This window comes from Drosophila sulfurigaster, chromosome 3 (genome assembly GCF_023558435.1).
Source record: "Drosophila sulfurigaster albostrigata strain 15112-1811.04 chromosome 3, ASM2355843v2, whole genome shotgun sequence".
In the NCBI taxonomy this organism is placed as follows: Eukaryota; Metazoa; Arthropoda; class Insecta; order Diptera; family Drosophilidae; genus Drosophila; species Drosophila sulfurigaster.
The window spans coordinates 15772710-15795041 of NC_084883.1; the positions used below are offsets into that span (position 1 = coordinate 15772710).

General features: G+C 38.7%; 2 protein-coding genes across 2 annotated transcripts; both read left to right on the top strand.

Annotated features, from left to right (window-relative positions):
* Positions 1 to 476: 476 nt before the first annotated feature.
* On the top strand, positions 477 to 7848 carry LOC133839898 (uncharacterized). Its single transcript, XM_062271533.1, has 2 exons — positions 477 to 1326; positions 7095 to 7848. The coding sequence occupies exon 2, from the start codon at positions 7202 to 7204 to the stop codon at positions 7577 to 7579; it is 378 nt and encodes a 125-aa protein (XP_062127517.1). The 5' UTR covers positions 477 to 1326; positions 7095 to 7201; the 3' UTR covers positions 7580 to 7848.
* Positions 4383 to 21140, top strand: LOC133839897 (kinase D-interacting substrate of 220 kDa-like). The gene is given in 14 exon segments (XM_062271531.1): positions 4383 to 4882; positions 12378 to 12512; positions 13201 to 13398; positions 13475 to 15035; positions 16036 to 16370; positions 16372 to 17249; positions 17315 to 17393; positions 17395 to 17494; positions 17554 to 17783; positions 17846 to 18016; positions 18090 to 18296; positions 18513 to 18900; positions 20273 to 20572; positions 20646 to 21140. Coding segments are annotated over 14 exon segments (4965 nt in total). The 5' UTR covers positions 4383 to 4687; the 3' UTR covers positions 20834 to 21140.
* Positions 21141 to 22332: the final 1192 nt, after the last annotated feature.

Sequence of the window (22332 nt, forward strand, 5' to 3'; positions counted from 1 at the left end):
TCAATGATTCAAAGAACTAGCTGGAAAGTAGGATTAGGACGAACATTTATTACAAATGTGATGTGGCGATGTTTGATATGGAAGTGGCACGTTAAAAGGTCTAAGAAATATTAAAAAGTCGGGACCCACTTCACATAATAACTAAGTGAATGCTATTTATAATTTATATAAACCATGATAATACCGGTGTATCCGGGGTTTCGTATGTTTTAAAACTTGCATTTGAGGAGTAGCTGAATCTGAAGCTGGGGTTAATGCTTCTTGTGACCGTTGCTACAACCAGATAAAAAAGCTTGATGTACTTTTTTTAATAACTTATTTTGTTTATTAATAAATATTTTTAGTTTAAAAAGATATTCCAAAGAAAGCTGTTTTCTTTAAGAGGTAGAACTGTAGAGGTGTGACCATCAGAAAATTTCAATAATATACTGAGATAGCATTTTCTATACCATCAAGTATATTTGCTCCGTCGTTTACGGCCTCACTGTGCTGCCTTGTATTATTAAAAATTTAATTATTTGTTAGTCTGGCAACCTTGGTTTGGCATCAGCATTTTGCCAAGCAAACAATTTGTCGGCCACCCAATTGTATGGGAAATTCGTAAATGCTTGCACCATTGTTTGTTGGGTAGTCAAATCGCAGCGAACGTAGAACTGTCGTTCGGTCGCCAATACACATATATGTAATTTAATTTAATAATAGTACAATACATTTTAGAGTGTGAAGACATTGTGTCATAAATATATGAATTATATTATTCGCTAATTATGTAAACGGCAAAAACGGTGCTAGTTAAAATCGAATTGAGCAGTGAAAGAATCATTTTTCGCGCAGTGTGCTGTGGATGCTTGCTTATTATATGTACGTGAATATGTACATACATATGTATGTACTTGTATATTTTACTTCGTGTTCGTGACAGTTTATTTTACTTACATTAAGTAGTTTTTACATCTAAACGTATACTACACATATTTCTAAAACGATAAATAAAGCAATTAAAGTGCTACTGTTAAGACAAACAGTGTAAAAGTCAACGTGAGAATAAAAATAATCAGCTATATCGACGTTTCATTGTCACACATACACGCACACATCTACAAAACAAGCGCACCGCGGACACACGTGCGTGTCTACCTACACACATACACCCACACACTCAACACACACACTTTTGCATACAAAGCAGCGCTCAGCTGTGCTCAGCTGTCATTTGTTGTCAATGTGTTTGATCCTGCCACAGTGTTTTGTTTTGCGCGGCAAGCTTGCAAATCGGTGTACCGTAACAACGGCAATAGCAACAACAACAATTGATTGACTCAACCGGTAAGTTTAATTCATATATTCGTCGAACACACTTAACTATTGATGAGGGCGATTCTTTGGTTAATTCAACTTTTGTTTTTCGCAGTAAATCAAGTAAATTAAAACTCGAAATATATATGTATTTAACGTTTAACTACTAGTATTTGCTTTTGTGGGTTGACTTAAATGCTTAGAATGACACGAACCCATACAATTAGTATACATGGTAATATGAATTTAAATTGCACAGACACGTTTGTCTCTCATCCATAATTTAAGTAGATTTGTGCGTAGTCATGATTTTCAAATAACTTAAACGGGTAGTGTATAATAATATATACATATGTAGAAGTTGGGGTGTTAATTACTTAAACAACATTGTCATTTTGTGTGAGAAAACAATTTGCTTGTCTGTAGATTTCCTAACTAAACTCCAAATCAACATGTCCATAAACTAACAGTTGATCTTCAGTTTCGCCAAGTCTTTGACGTGAATATCCGAGTGACAAGTTATGTATAAATTGAGATATTATTAAACATATTCAGTTCTAGCCGCGCAAATAACGAAATTTACTTAGAGTTCGGTTTGTTCATCTTCATCGAATGTAAATAATAAACCCGTAAATATTTATTCAATATATTGTGTGAGTACAACGTTAAGTAGTTTTTAATAATCCTATTTCAAAGGCGGAAATCAATACATTGATTAGTTCCGTTTGCTTTGCGGGGGACGCTATATAAGTATACATATATATATCATGTCTTTGTGATCCGTCATAATTAAATTGAATAATGGCATAATGCCAGTGTGCTCGACCGTAAAGCACACTTTATCTCCATTGTTACTGTGTCATTTATATTTACCAACTGTGTTGATGTTGGCACGGCGCTTATCGTCGTCACAAATGGTTGATAAGCAAGTTACTTGAGTCGGTCTGTTCTTATTATTATTATTTCTTTTTTTATTTTTGTTATTGAAATCTGACGGCGCTTCGTGTTGTCAATGCAACGTAAAAGATTGCAGTGATTTATGATTCATGACCTCGTCTATATCCAACTTCCACATAATGAGAATGTTAATATCAATGTTATAGTGATTATTTAAGAGTTTGGGCAACTGCAAACATTTTAAATTCCACTAACGTTATCTAAAGCTCCAGAGACAACTACAAACAGTTGAGAAACGGAGCTTGATGATCATCAAAGACTGTGATTAAGTTGTTGTTATTTACTTGCAAGTGCTAATTTGCATTGTTACCTTAATAAATCAATTTTAACAACAATCAAACCTGACAGACGTATCTACTCTAATTATGAGTTCATATAATACTGTACTCAATGGGTTTGAGTCTTCAACTCGACTCTTTTGAAAGTCATTTTTTGTGTTGCGTCATTCAGGATTTCTAAGAACAACGCAGCTTTCACATTCCACTTAAATTTGTCAGTTATGTTCGTTTTCTTTATATAATTGTTAAACTATTTATAGGGTACTTTTTAGTCGAGTGCTGAGTATGAGCTTGTTTTTATCATATTGCTAAGATCAATATTCCACAAATTAATGTTAATTTATCTGATCAAAAATGTAGGAAATTGAAGCGAATAAATCACATCTACGGTAGATAACCATTTGTCCAAAATATGTCTCAGTTGTGATCGAAAGCCTGAAAGTGACAGAGATTAGGTTGATGTCCGATTGTCAGAGAGAGTGTCAGAAACGTTTTGAAAGTAATATATCTATCACGTATTAAAATGGTTGAAAATATACCAGTCTACTCTATATCACACTATATGGAATCCCTACTACCGCCCGAAGAACAAGTGAGTTATTTTTTTTTCCCCCATTTCCCATCTCAGCTATCCAAGTACTTGAATGAGTCAGCGCTCAAAAGCGAGAAGACGATACTCTTTACACACAGGAAAAGTACTGTGTAGTTTCATAATTTTATTGCTTACAAACAAGAGTCTATTATAATGCCAATTTTTAATAATAGATCACGGCTACTTGGCGTTTGTTAGGTGTACAAGATTATTTGTCTATGTGCCCAGCTATTCGTGGAAGTGTTGATTGAGCCATGGCAGATAATCAACAAATTTGCTTGCAAATTGTTTTGGCAAGTTCTCGATATAAATACATATAAATATATGCATATTGTTGCAATGCATTTTTATTGCTTACAATCAAAGCACATGTGTCCAATAAAAACAGTGTTATATTTGCATGCTGTCTGATTTTCCGTGACAGCCCAAAAGTATGCAACACTTTTTGTGCACAAGCGCACATCGTGTTCTTGTTCCGCAATCACAATTTCAATGATGGGGTTGTTGGGCAAAGCATTGATTAATTGTGTTTCTTTAATGCATTTCATTGTTATAAAAGTGTATGTGTGTATTTCGTGTGTGTTTGCATGTCTCAGTACAAAGTGGTGAATGTAAACATAAACAGAAAATGTTGTTCATAATTGTGTATTTTGGGTTGTCGGTGGCAACCGGCTCGGCTCGTTATCAGTCAACGAGATCACTCTCAACTTAAATACGACAGTAAAACAAAGCAGAGACAGAGAGCATGTTGTTAGCACTGGAGAAAGAGGAGAGAGAGATAGAGAGCGGTAATGAGTAATTTTAAGTTCTCTCGCGAGTCGCGACTGACAACTCGCTTTACGATAACCAAATAGAAATGTATTAAGTAGCCGTTGTCATTATTCATTTTTGGCGCTAGTCATAATTGTTTGCGCGTGTGTGTGTGTTTGGTCTGCATGTAGTTTGTATATAAGCGCCGTTAATGTTGCGCTAAATTGTTGTTCTTTTATCTGGAAAACAACCAAGAACAAAGTTGTGGGAATGACGGACTATCGGATACTCTATTTTATACAAAATGTAAGCAATCGCTGATAATTATTATCACTAGTTTTATCTAAACATTGCTGGAGTTCTTTTGACCTGTGCCAAATTTATGCTACCCGATTTGCTATACTTCAGTCGTACAGGGTATTAGTAGTAGTGAGTGTAAGGCACATGGTTTGAGCTGCAGCGCCTATCCGGAGCGTTCCCCTGCGGTTAGTTTTCCAGCAGTGCGCGTCGCATGAGCTCGACATTTCCGAGCGATACAGAATCGGAATCAAAACTTGAATATATTTATATTTTGTTTCGCCAAAACAAATGGCAACAAGTTAATTACATTATTTAAGGGTTATCAGTACTGTAGATTCGATTAAAGATTAAACATTCGCCAAAACAAAATGCTGAAATAATTGCCGACAGTCGAATATAAATTGCTGCTCTAAACGAAATCTCTGTGTATTGTGTGTATTCTACGAACTATTTGTTCTGTGTTAAATGGCCGTTTAAGTGTTTTAGTCTATTCAGTACTATTCAAATAGTCAAAATGGGTCGCACCCCCAAATTGGATCAAGTGGGACGCTCCTATTCGGAGATGTCGCCGTTAAATCCGCCCTTGTCGGCACACTCCACGGCTACGACGAGCTCCGGCCATGAGCGTAACGATTCCGGTGGATATGGTAGCTTATTTCCATTTGGATTCCTTCGCGGCTCCTTTGGGCGCAGTGGTAATTCGATTCAGGTGGGTATTACTACAATGAGTTCATGGGTATTATTACTACATAGAGTAGAGTGAAAAGTACTAGGTTCTATTGCCAAAAGAGTTTTGCCATATGTTTTGATGTCAACTGTTGGTTTATCTGATAAGCAATGCGGGCGGGGCGCAATATAGATATTTTTTTTTTTTGTGGGTCCGCCGCCGCCGCCGCCAGACAGGCAAGTCAAACATATGTTTATACACATCTGTGTGTAGTTTATATACCACTCACACTATATATGCTGATTATAATGCTACAGGCGGCTGTAAATCGATAGCAAGCAGACCACTGAGTAATGTTTTCTGATGTGTGTATTTATGAACACAATTTGCATCTGTTTGTTTATAGTCGGTAATTTAATATCGGCTGTGCTTTAATCAATTATTTGTTATTTTTACTCGTATTTATAAATATTTATTTGTTTATTTCAAGTAATAGTTAATTACAAAAGTGTAAGTTAATTCTTAATTATTGGCAACTCTGTTTCGAAATCTTTTCGAAGTCAGCCTAAAAGTAGGCAACAGATTTTCTGTTGCCTGTCTATTGTGTGTGTTTGTGTATGTGTGAATGCACTTGACTCAGGCTTTTGGACATTCAGAATAGGAGATTTTGCACAGGTATTTTACAAGTATTTCGAGTTCTTGAGGCTACTAATAATTAATTATTGTTAGTTTGAAGTACAAAATTATCTGTAAATACTTAATGAATCCAAAACTGTTTTATACGTATTCTTAAGTGCTAATAAATAAAAGAATATTTGAATATATGTAAATTTTTGCAGACGGGATATCTTTATTTGTTTTCTTCATTGTTAAATCGATATCGCAATTACGCTTGTTGTTCTTGCTGTCAAGAGAAGAGCGAATACACTGCAAATATTAATTTGCAGTGCACTGCGAGTCGCATGCACATTCTATATAGTATATAACTTAACATTATATACAGTTGAAAGATAGATATATCTCGCATCATCTCAGAGCTTCACAGCACTTTTGAGTGCCTTCCCAGCAAGCTGTAAATTACTATTGACACTTACTGTCGGCAATAATAAACTTTATTATGGACTGTCATAATTGAAGGCGGCATTCTAAGCAATCGCCCTCCACGGGCCGCTTCACACAGAAACTCAAAGTCAAAGACAAGACTTTGATTCAGTTTTATTTGACTCGCAGCCTGGAACGCGTCTTCGTGGCAACTCGACTCGATTCGTATTTTGTTGCCACGCGACTAATCGAAAATTTTTAACAAAAAGTGTGAAAATAATTACCAAGAAAAGAAGAATAAATTAGAGGAAAGAAAACTGATTTCAATTAGCAAATAGGAAGTGCTGGTTTCTGGCAATCCTCTGCTTAATATCCGTTCGTTATCAGAGAGTCGAGTGCTTATCGGGGATCTCTCGGAGATGCTTTGTTTGTTCAATTAATTAAAAGTCAAAGACAAACTGCGTATCTCGTTGTTCATATATGGATGTTGCATGCAGTGTCGACCACACAGTTCACTTTGGAACGCCTCCGAAAAGCGGTCGACCAAATAGAAAAGATTGCAATACTTTTTCAATAATCGCAGCGGAAAAATACCTTCAAGACGGAACTTAACGGCGCGAGTTTGACCAAAATGTTTAAAGCCCGCTTAAAAACGCATCCGGGTGAATCTGAGGTGAATCTTTATTGCAATCGATAGTGTGTAATTTTGTAATTGTTATTTATGCAATTTATAATGTGTGCTTACACTTAGTTTATAGTTGTAATCTGTGTTTACCGTGATAAGTTTACAATAACGATTGTGGACGTCAACAGAGTGCAAACACTGTAAAGTAGGACAGATATTATCTACACAGGGAAACTAACCTGAGATGTTAAAGAGATGTTATATCAGCTGCTGAATACTCTCAAATTTATGTGTATTCTTTATTTATTGCCTGCAATTGATTTCTGTCTTGCATCTCTGTGTATTCACATAACAATTAATATTTGTTGTTCATTCGTAAGGGGAAACTGGGAACGCAGAGATTTTCAAGCTCTTTATGAATGTCATTTCACTTGCGTTGAATCAACAATGTGAACATGCCTTTTAATCAAGACAATTAGACATGTGCAAGAAATTGTTGAATAAAAGATACTTTTTTACAACAGAACCTTAACTACACAGAGACACCAACACAAAGACACACACTTAATTACTAATCAGTTATCCCAGTTGGCAGCCACAGCTCTCTCCATAGCCGGAGGGGCCTCATTAAACTCAACTTGCGATAAAGTTGAGGTGTCAGAAGGTAACAAGCACACACAAAGAAAACAGCTAACATGCAGTCCGATGATAAAGCGTCCAAGTTGAACAAAAGCCCAGCCACAAAGACTACGTCTGACCCAAAGACACACACGACTCCAACAACAACATCAGCAGCAGCAGCAACCACAACAGCAACAACCACAACTGTTGCTGCTGCAGACTCCAACTCAAAGTCGAGCAAACAACGGACAATCAGCGCTTTGGTACGCGGTCTGCATGACACGGGCACAAATGATCTGCAGTCGCTGCATCGTCCGCTGCTGGAGCGTGAGGAGCGATTGCTGATGTTTGCAGCGAATCACAATTCCAAATCCACGCCAAACACAAGCCCGCTGGGACGTCGTGGCGCGGGGGCAGCGAGTTGGCTCCACATGCGTCGCTGCCGCGTCTAGTGATCAACATCGAGGCATCCGCCGATGCAACGCCGCTGGATGCAACAAGTTGCAACACGACAGCGGCGACAACAACAACCACGGGCAGTGCATTAGCTTTATCGCCATCGCCAACACCGACGCGCTCCCTCACCCCCGATAGCTATGGCCAGGAGTTGAACGGAGATGCCGGCAGTGGGAGTTATCATCCAGAGCTGAGCATCACGCCGAACACAACGCGACGTTTCAGTCACTTTAATTTGGCGTTACGTCGCTTCTCCCATATCCACGTACATGTACTACTCTTCTTCTTCTTATTTCGCCATTCGTTTGTTGTCTGTCTTTTTTTTTTTTTTATTGCCTTGACTTTCGATTTAACCAACATACTACATACATGTTGCTTTTGCGGCTGTCTTTGTTCTTGTCTTTGGCTGGCTGACTGACTATGCTTCTAACCCTCAAGTCCTGGCTGCCCAAGCGATAACCTGTCCTTAACTACATACAAGTATCTAAAAATAAAACCCAAGACGCTATTTTTATGCCCTGCCCTTCCTCTATGCTACTTCTTATGTGATCCAACAAGAGTTCAATGTGCTTTCCTGCCTGTCGTTAACTCTCTTTTTATTGTTGCTCCTTGTGTACACATTCTATTTTTATTGCGTTTCCTCTTTTATTTTTTTGCCAAGTTCTACAATTAATAATACCAAATCGATTAACGTACACTAGTGCACTAAGTTTACTTAAGCTCTGATGGGCTATTTTAAGGAAATGAATGAATGCACTTCAAATTGAGTGTGTCACGCAATGTAGATAAACCTAACTAGAGACTAGTCTGAAGTCTGTAAGTGTTTAATATAGCTTTGTTCATTTTGCCGACACACGACGAGAATCAAACATTTCGTATTGGCAATCGTTTATAGTCTGTCGAAAAGTTATCGATAGCTGTCCATCAGTGTCGATAACAAAAACAACAGCAGCGGCGTAAAAAGAGAACAGACAATAATGTATTAGCCATTATTGGACAAGGCTATAAACACTAATAATAATAATCATAATTATGTACTCGTAATTTTCGAGTACTTCCAATTTTTTCAATCGTTTCGTTTGCCAAGCAAACATTTTCTATGCAGCTGATTAAATTTTCTTGACTTTTAATCAATGTGTGCAAATATTTATGCACAACTTTGGTAATAATTTTGAAAACCAATATTACAATTAACCCCAATACGAACTACGAATTAAGTGTATAAGAAAAAGTCCCCTGCAAAGTTAAAGATACGCTCATCAATTGAGTTTAGTTTAGTGTCTTCGTTTAGCTAATTTACCACTTGCCGCGTTTTTAATTAAACTAATGCGCGCGCTCAAAGAGAGAAAGAGAGAGAGAGAGAGAGAGAGTGTTGAGTGTGCTGCTGGCAAATCAATTAACAATTAACAAATGCACTGCACTATACACACCAGTTAAGGTTATTAACTGCAGTTGGCCTTTACAATGTCAGGCCAGGCCCAGAGAAACTTTTCGTAATTTGTGTTTGTTTTTTTTTACTGCGCACAATGGGTTTGGCACCACTGTGCGTGTTGGAGCCGCTAGAATGGCAGCCAGAAGACGACGCAGCATTGGTCATTGGTCAACTGTTGAACTGGTCATTGGTCACTTTAGTCTTCAGTTCAGTTCAGTTCAGTTTTAGTTTCAGTCGCTGGCAGTGCGTGTTGTTGGCCAGAGCGTGTGAACGGAAAATGCAGCGACGAAGGAAAAGCATTTGTTGACTGTGGGCCTAAATATAGCTACTGGCCAAATTGGCAAACACGTTTTAAGTGGCTGCGGAACAAGGCAAAATTACAGCATTTCATATAGTGCGCGCACGGATGTATCTCGTAGATACCTATCAAAGTATCTCCACATGCCTATCTACTGCGTATCTTTGTATCTAGTTACATGTGTAGTCACACAGAGACGATCGCGCGTTCTGCAATTTGTAATCAGTGCCAGTTTTCGAGTTTTAAGTTTTGCGTGCCCGCTTAAAATCGCACCGACAGAGAGAGAGAAAGAGAGAGAGGGAGAATGACAGAGTATTTGGCTTGTTGATAAGCAACACCGTCATGCGATACCCAACAACAACAGCAACAACAGCAACAACAGCGACAGCGACAGCTAACCAACCAAGTCAAGCAACCGTCTAACCAGCACACATCCAATAGCTTGCACATGGCTGCTGCTTTTGCTTTTGCTCCATTGGCTTCGCACATTCAAAGGCGATCCGTCGTCGCGCACAGAAGCGTTCTTGCAGATACATTCGCTGAGTTATTCTCTCTCTCGCGATATAAACTAATAACAAACATATTTAAGAATGCATTTTACGACTGCCGCTTAAAGGCACGCGCTGCTTTAATTACGCGTATCTACTTAATATTATTATTTTTTTATAAATGGTGCCAGTGTCTTTTGTCGTAAATCGTAAATCATGACTTTTTTATCAGTCTTGAGTAAATAAAACAATTCAAAGATTTAATTTACAATTGTTTAACATCTGCAAGTGCAACGCGAAACAGCTGACAAAATGAAGCTCTCAAAGAGCTTAGACGAATTAATTCTAAACGCGTCGCGTTTGAGTTTGAATAATCTACGATCGCCGACGAAGAAAAAGCCCAAAAATGTTAGTATTCATTAAGAAGCAAAATTCATAAATAGTTTTTCATAAATATTTATAGTGATCTCGAAGAAGTAAAACTACAAGAATTGTTGTCAGTTGTTTTCAAGTTATGCCTTAATGCGTTTTAGCACCGAAAATAAAGGCGAGATATGTTTGTATCTAGATACACAACCTTAATCACACCTTTTTGCATACGCTCTAGACGTCTCGCTATTTGCCAACAATTATTTACAAACATTTTCACGCCTTAAAAACGTTAATAAACGAAATCAATTTGTTACAATTCGCAACGAAACTCATTACAAGGCATCAGCATTCTCTTTAGTCTCTAGCATCTAAATGAAGTTCTCTTTCGTCACACACACAATTTTTAGTTAGGCGTTGATTCATCAGCATTTGCTTAGAACTGTGACAGCTTGACAGCTTCATTCCGCTTGATTTTGGACCATATTTAAATTGGTATGTGCCAGTTAAGCTACTGCAAAACGTGAGTGCTGGCTTATTTCGCACTGGCAAATACAGTAATCTCTCGTTGGCATTGTTATCATGCTTGCTAGGTACATATATAGGGGGCATCTACATATGTATTATATGTCCAAAATCAAGCCATCTACAAGAATTCTATATTAGATAAACGAGAATACCTTTTTCCTTTCGAGATTTATTAGGCGCCACTATCAATGGTATTTCTCAGGTTGGGCATTAAATTTTGACAGCTGTCTGTCTCAGCTCGACTAAGAAATATGGACATATCACTGACCATTTGACAGCCATAAGTTATCCCAAATGAACCGATATTTTATCTCATATATATTTTGCTTCTTATCAATTTTTGATGTTCCTCTGCTTCACTGACGTTGCAAATTGTCTCCTTTTGCAGTTGTATAACAAATCAATTGGCAAACGCATTAATTATGAAATTCCAATTCTAAGTAACATCTCATAAAGTAGATTACGACGAATATTCGTGAAAAAAAGTTGATTCACTTTTACCTTTAATCATATCTCTTCTAAGGGACACTTTAGCCTTCTTTTGTTATCATTAACCTTTATACGTGAAAATCAAGTGCAATTTATCTTTATTTATGCTTTCTCAAGTATTTTGATAAAAACAATGAGTAATAATTAAATAGCCTTATTAACCACACAGAGTGTTGACAATTGCTGACGATTATCATAATGTTGAAATGTAATTAGTAAATTCTTGTATATTAGAATAATTTATAAGTGGAATTAGTACATTCTTTTAAATTAAAACAGTTCAATAAATGGTATTAACAGATGCCAGAAGAATTGCTTAAAAGGCGTACTTAGAATGCAATCTGTTAATTATTTAACAGCTTTTACACCATATTAAAATTGCTGACTACAAAATTACGCAATGTAATTAGAAACAATTTATTTCCGCAAAGATTTTTTGTTCTTAAATCTTACGTAGAGAAAAATATGGTCAACAAATGGTCTAGTTGAATAAGAACTTTATAACTATTTATAACTGCTGTTTAATTTAAAAAAAAATACACATACGTGGATGTAATATTAAAGTAATATTTACTCTACTACGAAAACTTTACTTATTAAGTAAAATTGTTAACAAATGTTGAAAGTTATCAATAATATTATACGCATTCAGCAGACTTACACAAATTTACATCATTTTAACATTATGAGTTGCATATTTGTTGCTTTTGCTGAATATATAACTTGAGAACTTTAACAAATGTATAGACATTAATAAGAATTAATTGACACTACTGTTTGCCAATATATTGCTCCAATATTAATTGTGTATTTCCCATAAATTGTTCTAATCAAATATGATGTTTGCATTGTAATTAAATTTGTCCCTTTTTGGAAGTTCCCCTTTCGAGTTCGAGTGTAATATTTGCATTGTATTTGAGTTATTTCTTAATATCGGAACATGAACGTTTCTTTAGCATGTGACTTGCAAATTGAAATAACGAATGCAGACTTGGATATTTAATTAAAAAATTAAAAAGTTGTTTGCAAGCGTTTCGTAACCCAATTAAATGATATTCTATTCCCCACCAACCCCACATTTAGTCAAAGAGAACTAATCTTTGGCATTGCATGTTGTATTCAATTATTCGCAAAAACTGTTTGCTTGATGTGCTTGTCTTCCTTTGTTTTCTTTTTTTGTCACAATTTAGAACATAAATCGATACGGAGAATCCATGGGTTCACTCGGACATCGCGCCCTGCTGCAGTACATCGATAATAATGATATTTCTGGTCTGCGCGCTATACTCGACAGTCGTCATCTAACCATCGATGATCGCGATGAGGTGAGTCACCTTAAATATTATTATCATTTCTAATTTGATTACTACTAGTTTTGAATTTAATTGGTGACTTAATCGATTATCTGCAGCTGAAAGTTAAATGATAATATTAATTTCTTTAGTTTGGCATTTTATTTTGTTTCTGTCTTCACTAGTTGAAAGTTAAATGATGCTGTTAAATTCTATAACTTCATTCTTTACTTGGTTTTTAATTTTTTTGTTGTCATTTTTATAACTTTCTAAACTTGGCAATTTGCAAAAGAATGAAAAATTTAAGTTTTTTTTCATAAAATACATAGTGTGAGTACTTTTGCAATATAACATTTTTGCTTTATTTTTAAATTTATATTTTTATGAAACTGTGTGATTTTTTTCCATATTTAAATTTTATTTATTTATTAGTTTTCCGACCTTATTCCTAGTAATTATACTCAATTTTTGAAGGATTTTTATTTTATTTTGTATTTACTTTTATTTATTTTTTATTTCTGTTATCTTTGCATTTATTCACAATTTATTTTGTTATGCATTTTTATTATATATTTTTTTATTTATTTTCATTTCATTTCTGTTCTCTAACTTTGTATTCATATACTATTCTATGAAACTTTCAAATTAGTAAAATATTATATTTAATATTTTGATAATTTCATTTCTATTATGAACCAATCTTTTATTACCTTTTAAATAGAATGCTACCACTGTGCTTATGGTGGTTGCTGGACGCGGCTTAACTGCTTTTGTGCGTGAGTTCTTGTCTCGTGGAGCTGATGTGCAGGCGGAGGATTTGGACAACTGGACAGCTTTGCTGTGTGCCACACGCAATGGACACTTTGATGTGGTGCAACTGCTGCTGGATCATGGCGCCGAAATCGAGCATCGCGATATGGTAATTAAATGGAGCTCTTACTCTGTCTTATTCCCACTTTCCTCTAACTTCAATTTTCCTCACTCTTCTCTCTTAGGGCGGCTGGACTTCGTTGATGTGGGCTGCATATCGTGGGCACACGGATCTGGTGCGCCTGCTGCTGGACAAGGGAGCAGATGGCAATGCACATGGCAATTACCATTTGGGTGCGCTGCTTTGGGCCGCAGGACGCGGCTTCAAGGACATTGTTGAGCTGCTGATACAGCGAGGCGCCAAGGTGAATGTGGGCGACAAGTACGGCACCACAGCTCTGGTCTGGGCGTGTAGGCGTGGCAACGTGGAGATTGTCGACACGCTGCTGAAGGCGGGCTCCAATGTGGACACCGCTGGCATGTACTCCTGGACACCGTTGCTGGTGGCAGCCTCGGGCGGACACACAGACTGCGTCAGTTCGCTACTCGAGAAGAAGCCCAATGTGAATGCCCTGGACAAGGATGGCATGACGGCCCTGTGCATTGCCAGTCGTGAGGGTTCCCAGGACATTGCGGCGGCACTGATTGCCGCCGGTGCCTACATTAATATCCAGGATCGAGGCGGCGACACGCCGATGATTCATGCTGTCAAGGGCGGGCATCGCACAGTGGTCGAAGCGCTGCTGAAGAAGCACGCTGATGTGGACATTCAGGGCAAAGATCGCAAGACGGCGATTTACACGGCCGTGGAGAAGGGACACACGCAGATTGTGAAGATGCTGCTGTCCACGAATCCCGACCTGGAATCATCCACCAAGGATGGCGATACGCCGCTGCTGCGCGCCGTGCGCAATCGCAATCTGGAGATTGTGCACATGCTGCTCGATCGCAAGGCCAAGGTGACGGCCAGCGATAAGCGTGGAGACACCTGCCTGCACATTGCGATGCGTGCTCGCTCCAAGGCCATTGTGGAGGCACTGCTGCGCAACCCGAAGCACAGCCAGCTGTTGTACCGCGCCAACAAGGCGGGCGAGACGCCCTACAACATCGATTCCCTGCACCAGAAGACGATACTCGGCCAAGTGTTTGGTGCCCGACGTCTCAACACCAACGAGGACTCCGAGGGTATGCTGGGCTATGAGTTGTACTCCTCGGCGCTGGCGGATGTGCTCAGCGAACCGACGTTGACCACACCGATTACGGTGGGTCTGTACGCCAAGTGGGGCAGCGGCAAGAGTTTTCTGCTCAACAAACTGCGCGAGGAGATGAACAACTTTGCTCGCCAATGGGCCGAACCGCCAACGAAAATCGGAGGATTGCTTTTCATCGTTTGCCTGCATATTTCGCTGCTCATCGGCACCATTGTGGGTCTGAGCACGTGGTCAGCTCTGTGGGGTTCACTGGCTGCCTTACTTTTCCTGCTGCTTGCGTATCTTCTGTTGGCAGCTACCAAGTACTGCAACTACCAAATGGACATGTTCTGGGCCTACTCGGTGCTGCATGGCCTGGAGAAGCGTATCACACGTCTGCGTCTCATACTGCAGGTGACGTTCTGTCATCCACCTGGACCACAGGCTGACTCGCAACCTAAACCTGTGAGGTTTCACTTTGCCGAGGCGAGCAGCGCTTCTCCAACGGGAGATGGCGCCGTGGCGCACATGCTAGCTGCACTTCTGGATGCCATGGGTAAGTAGTAGCTACGGGTAGATATCAATTATATGTATATGCGAAAGTATATTGCAATTAATTGCGTTTAATTAAACAATGTGTTACAATTTTTAGATTATCTTCTTGCCTGATTTAAATTGAATTCATGAAACCATTCTAATTTTGTTTGTAAAGGTGACAGGAATTGAAAGAAAGAGTTAAGGATTTAAAAGAAATCGTTCATCAAAATATCATAAACCGAACTTTACTTATTTATTTTAGTTTCATTATCAATAGTAGATATTAACATTCAGCTACTTCTATCATAGATTAGAAGGGTCCTAAGGGTATCTGGGAGAAATGTCAGGAAAGGGGAACTTTTGGAATTTGTAGTGGGACGTAAAAATCTGGATTTAAATATTATAATTTTAAACAATATAACCTCGATATTTTATAGATAAATCTCAAAATAACTTATCCTTCCACTTGGTATGTATTAAACACATGACAATATTTTAATTGTGTAATATTGTTTATTGCATTAAATTTCCGAGAATTTGATTGCGGTAGGATTAAGATTGTAGAAGTAATTTAAAGAACTTCTCCAATCGGGTTTTAGCTGCTTTGGCTTACAATGCGGTATATTTTGACGTCTATAGTATATATCGAATTTAGTACTTCAAATTTACTACTTCATATTCGAAATATACTATATATCTATAAAATATATCCTATATCGATATACCAAATACAGCCTTCGTTATATTTAAGTATTTTTGCGCTTTATTAATTTAGTACATTTTAAGAATAATACGCACTGGTTTGCATTCATTAAAAATGTTTAGCGGGTATCTGACAGTCAAGCACACTTAACTGTACATAGTTTTGTTACTTGCTTTCATTAGGGACAATATAATATATGAAATATCATTTTAACGATATCTTGATTATTATAAAAGATTTGTATTTCACTTTATCATTATAGAATAGTTTATTACAATATTACGAACCACCTTTCATATATCTCTATATTCCTTAGAATCCCACTATGGCTGGCTGGCCACTCGTTTGTACCGTGCCTTTCGTCCCAAGTGCCTCAAGATGGACGTCGGCTGGCGTTGGCGTCGCATGTGCTGTCTGCCCATTGTGCTGCTCTTCGAACTCGGTCTGGTTTCCCTCGTCGCAGGCATCGCACTGATTGTGGCGTACTTTACGCATGCTAGTGAATCGGAGCGGGAACGCATACTTGTGTCTGTCTATGTGATTGCTGCGGTGTTGGTGGGACTCATCTGCACCCATCTGCATGTGCTGGCCAAGGTCTTTGGCTCGTTGTTCATCTCGCACAAGCGGCAGCTGAAACGCGCTGTGCGCTCCCAATGAGAATGCGCCGCTCACGCTACTCGGTGCCGAGGTGGCTGTGCTGACGGACATGGTCAAGTGTTTGGATGCGTTTACCAATCAACAGAGTCGCCTTGTGGGCGTTGTCGATGCCCTCGACTCTTGTGATACGGAACGCATTCTTACACTTTTAAATGCAGTGCAGACGCTGCTCTCATCACCCAATCGTCCCTTTGTGCTGCTCATCTCCGTGGATCCGCATGTGATTGCCAAGGCAGCCGAAGCGAATAGCAGACGGCTCTTCACCGAGGGCGGCATTGGTGGTCACGATTTTCTGCGCAATCTGGTACATTTGCCGGTGTATTTGCAGAACTCGGGACTGCGCAAGGTGCAGCGTGCCCAGATGACAGCGCTGCTTTTTAAGCGCAGTGGCATCGACTATCAGGTGGACGATGGACCCACTTTGGGACACTCGGTGTCCGCACGACGGCTCTCCAATGCCTCGGAGATCATGTCCAGTCAAGAGAAGCTGCGGGCGCCGCACAATGCACAGCGTGGCGGCGGCGGTGGCAAGAAACTACGACTGTCCGAGTCGGTGGCCAGCTCGATTGGCTCCAATCTGCATCGACTGGGTCAGAACCAGCAAGGTGTAATCGATTTGTCGCGCATTGTGCTCACCGATGACTATTTCAGCGATGTGAATCCACGCAGCATGCGACGCCTGATGAACGTCATCTACATCACGGTGCGTTTGCTGAAAGCATTCCAGATCGACTTTAGCTGGTATCGCCTCAGTTCCTGGATCAATCTCACCGAGCAGTGGCCGCTGCGTGCCAGCATGATTGTTCTCCATCACGATCAGTACATGGACAGCAATGCCGATGACAACATCTCGCTGCAGAGCGTCTACGAAAAGTAATTGAATGCCAGCTAAACTCCAATGTTTTCTATACTAAATATCCTTGTTTCATTTCTCTTAGAGTGCGTCCCAAATTGGCGTGTTTGCGTGAAGCAGCTCCACTCCTGGAGCTTGATCGTGATGAGCGCAAGCTGGATGCCTTTTTTGCAGCTGCATAAATCTGATTTGCTGGTCGCAGACCTGCGCATCTTTTTGCCATTTACCATCAATCTGGATCCGTATCTGCGCAAAGTACTCAAAGGTAAGTACAAAATGTGCAGTTTACGTTAGATTCTTACTCACTATATGCCATATACACAGAGGATCAACAAGTCATCGAAGACGAAGGCTCGCTTGTGCTGCAAACGCGTCCCAGCGTCTCGCACAGCATGCGTCCACATCCCGCCCCCACCACCTATGTGCCTTCGCCTCAAATGTATCCGCCTTACCAAATGCTGCAGAACGAGTTTGCGGTCAATGAATTGCGGCCGCGTAATTTGTCCCTAGAGCCAACAACACCTTTGATACCATCGCCCAGCGATTCATTTGGCGTGAGTAAATGTTATTTTATTGAATTGTGCATAAATTATTATTGATGATTCATTTTGGGCAGGATGATATACTGCAAACGAAGCTCACGGATCTCACCGTTGAGGGAGTCATCAGTCTGCTGGAACGCATCGAAGATCTGAAGCCAACGCTACAGAAATTGGCGCCTGTGCTGCGTGACAATGCCATCAATGGACGCGTATTGAAGCATTGCGAACTGACGGATCTCAAGGCGGTTAGTCAGCTAATCGATGGTAGTTGAAGAAGTAAGAAGTAGAATCAACTTAAGTTTACCTTTCTTAATGCAGGTGCTGGGACTGAGCTTCGGACATTGGGAACTGTTTCGTTTGCTAATCACCACGCTAAGGGATTGCGAGCGTCTGCCACGCAAGGTGCGTCCGCAGCCTGCGCTTACAGAGACGGCAGCCAATCCGACTGTCATCAGGGAAATACCAGAAGCGTTGCCAGCTCCTTCGCTATCGCGCAGAAACTCAGTCAGTCATATGGAGAAACAGGTTAGTGGTAAACTTAGTTTAGTTTAAAGTTAATGGATATAGATAGCTAAAATCGAATCATGCTCTGATTTATTTCTGAAATCATGCTTGCACTAATAGTCGAAGATCCATGATTATGAGTATCTGCAGGTAAAAAAAAAGAGTTTAGTTTATGGTTTAGTTTTTATGTAATTTATGCTAAGTTCGTATAGTTAATCGAGTTTCTAACTTTCTTAGGTTACGCTGGAGGAGCAGATGATCTGCGGCGCATTGCAAACCCTCAACGAGGAGGCCTTCGAGGATGTGGCGAGCAGTGAGCGTCCAAGTCCGTCCGGTTTGCCCACAGGTGAGATGTTAGCTGCAGCCGCACAGCTGCAATTAGCACCCATTTGCGAGACCTCAGAGTTCGGTTCGCCCTCCGACGAGCAGCGGGTGAACAGTCTCCTGCAATACAACAACAACAATAACAGCAATAATAACAACAACAATAGCAGCAGCAACAATGCGCCACAATCGAAATATTTAAATAGCGAATACACTCGCAGTGCCAGCTCGCATTCCCTCCAAAGTCTGAACGCAGCTGCAGCAGGCGGCGGTGGCGCCTCTGGTGGCCTTCAAATGCGTGGTAACAGCAGTGCCGATTTAATAAATGTCGTTAGCGGTGGCAGCAGCGGTGGTTATGGTGTTCATAATGGTAGTGGTGTTGGTGTTGGTTCTTCTGCTTTCCATAGCTATCACAATTCACATAGTTTAGTCCGCGGATCGCGTCCGAATTCCATAACCGACGAATTCCTCATTGAACCAATGATGCCGTATACGACGGTGCCAACGGTGGTTGTGGTGCCCAACAGTGATACAAATTACGACGATACCAAACTATAAACGCCCATCTATAGTAAATACTAACTAACATATCTGTATTAAAAACGAAAAACAAACCAAAAAAACGAGCTTCCTAATTATCACGAACATGTAAAATAAAATGCAAAACAAAGCTTAAAATAATATGCATGTACATTAACTCTTAAAAACTAAGCCTAATAATTATAATAAAATGATTAATACTATTAGCTATTAGACAACACGTGTAATCGGTGTTACTGCAGGTCTGGTTAAATCATAGTTCTAACTGTAAGCTTAGTTAATTAAGTTAACAATTTATACTAAACAACTAGCTGGATAACAATCTACTATATCTGTGCCATTAAAGCAGTTCAAGCTAAACTAAAAACAATATTATAAACGTTTAAACGCTTTTAAAGATTCATTTTAAAAGTGCTTCAATAGAAACTTTCGGTAGCTCATGTTGCTTTTATGCATTTTTGTATTTTTTATTTTCGGTATTATTTTTCTGGTGCTTCATCCAAGTTCTACAAGATAGAAAGAAGTGCTAACATTTGTTTTTTATTTTTTTGTTAAGTATTATGTGTAACATGGACTGCACGATTATTTAAAATTAGTTTTAAGTTGACATAACGACTAACAATCTAATAAAATGCTGCTTCCAGAAATCGGAGTTATTAACCAACATTTATGTGGAAAGATCAAATAAATAATCATACGAACAACTCTTTACCAAATGCATTTTATTGTAGTGTGTTTTATAACATTTTGTTTAAGAAATATCTGCCTATTGGACAAGGGTAAATTGATTATTAATTGCTTTCATCTTTGCTCACTAATTTTCATTTAACCCACATTTGCATGTTTAATTAATGTCTTTTAGTGTTTACTTAGATTAGCTTGTAAATAATTTATAAATAATAAATGTATTACAGAAAGGTCTTTGGGTAACTGTACATAAGTTTAGTTCCTTTTTTTTTGTAAATAAAATAAAGCTGCTCTTCATTTTCGTCGTCAACAAAAGGCCAAAGAGACTGCGTCAGTGCAACATCCAATTGTTAACTTTTGTCACATTTTGTGTGCTTCCCCTGTTTGCAAGTTATTCCCAAATTATATTTCTAACTTTGTTCTTCGATCGTCAATGTTGTTTCTAGAACTCGAATTGGCAAGTACGAGTGCCATGTTGACACCCACTTTGCTAACCTCCGGTTCACCGATGCAGCAACGCCGGGACTCGATACTAAAGCAGCAAGGCAGCGTCAAATCAGAGAAGCGAGTATCGATCAAACAAACGCCTAGCAGCAGCAATCTTGCCGGCATCAACAACAACAACAATAATAATAACAATAATGCCAAGCTAGCACCCAATGTGGAATACGTTTCGGAGCGTCAAATGGAACTGGCAACGGGCCAAGGCAGCAGTAAAGGCCGGCTGACCACTAAACCACCGGCAGGTAATTAAATTTGCTATAATTATGTGTTTCTTTTAATAGTCTGTTTATATATTTTTGTTTTGTCTTTTTTTAGGTCCCCGACCAGCCTCTCTGATCATAACCAAAAACGATTCAACCTCGCAATTTCAGCTGCTGCGCTCCTCATCTATTGAATACGAAGACATCGAGGCGCAGCAGCATTCTATACGTGCTATTAGAACCACACTACTCGAGCAGCAGGAAGATGAGTCCGCACCACTTGTGTTTACGGTGCGAAAATGATAGTAGGTCTATAGAGACTGCAATCATATGCGGCAACAACAAGAAATTCAATATGTGCTTTTTACTTAGTGCCAGTTAAATTAAGTTACTGATAGGTTATAGTTCGAGTAATGCGTCTCACTGTTAAACGTAAATCGCGTCATAAACAAATGTTGATAGAGAAAATTGTTCACAAATATACACTTACTACTATTATGAATTTAATATGCATACTACATAAAAGTATGCATACGACAATTAAGACAATTATATTTAATAAAAAGCTTTACAAACAAGCCAAAAAAACACTATATCCTCACAAATAAATTACCAAGATTTCAAAGAAACTTTCTTAGTATTTCCCTTCAAAAATAATTTGAATTTCAGTTATTTTTTGTTTCTCTAACGCACGCAACGTAACGTAAGGGATTACGTAGCGTTAACAATTGAAATGACATTTTACATTTATCGATAAGCCCGTATTCACCCATTCTCGTATTTTTCTCAAAAGTGAGGGAGTCACTTGAGTAGTATTAAAAAAATGCTACAGCAACATCTAAAATTATTTGTAGATTAGCAATGAAATGAGATTAATTAAGTTTGTTCAATCGTTGTGAAAGTGTAGCCAGGTGGTTATTCTGTATTTTGGTATATCCCATCAGCGTACTTGTTACATATGCTGCTTTTGGTCACATCTAATAAATAAAACAGCTTTAGGAAAGCTCATTCGTTTGTTTTTGTTTGTGATTCTAAAAAATGTTCTCGTCAATTTTTAATGGCTGCATAAAAGCAACAATTAATTATGTGGCCGTAAATCAAATAGCACATATTAATGAGTGAACTAATGCTAATTTCAAATTTGCAAAGAATACGTTCGTGTTATTATAGGCTAACATTACCGTAAGTAAACAATCATTGCCCTTGCGACCTTTCGAAAACATGTTTTTCTTCCGTTTTACAACGCCCTACATTATGCTTGCATATGTAATATGTGTGTGTCTGCATAGTCAATACATGCGGAGAACTTCATTGTATACACAAAGAAACCACAACATTGTGAAAGAGAAAGCACATGAATGTACAGCTGATTTTTGTTTACCAGCAACTGAGGGTGCGACATTCTCTTGCCGGAACAGCTGATGAGCGCACGAAAACTTGAAAGGTCACCTTGAGCTCAATAAAAAAAGAATTGAGGAATTTATTTGCTGGTAAAGTTTAATTCAGCAACACATCATAGTTTTCGGTGAAAAAATAAATAAAATTTAATAGTGGCATAATAATTAATTTGAATACAAAAATAAAATAAAATAAATAGATTTTAGTCAAAATATCTACAAATTATTGGCGAAACACTTTGCCAGTGCAAGTAAAAAAAAATATATTATCTAAGTGTTGATATATGTACATGCTCGAATTTTGGGGGTCAATCTATGCAAAAATACATTTAAATATGTTCGTTAATCAGACATATGTTTGAATAATTGCAAATCTATGAGCATACAGATGTCTATAAGTGTGTA

What these genes read in the sequence shown, in the direction of transcription:
- LOC133839898 (XM_062271533.1), top strand. Translation starts at nt 7,202, where the DNA reads ATGCAGTCCGATGATAAAGCGTCCAAGTTGAACAAAAGCCCAGCCACA.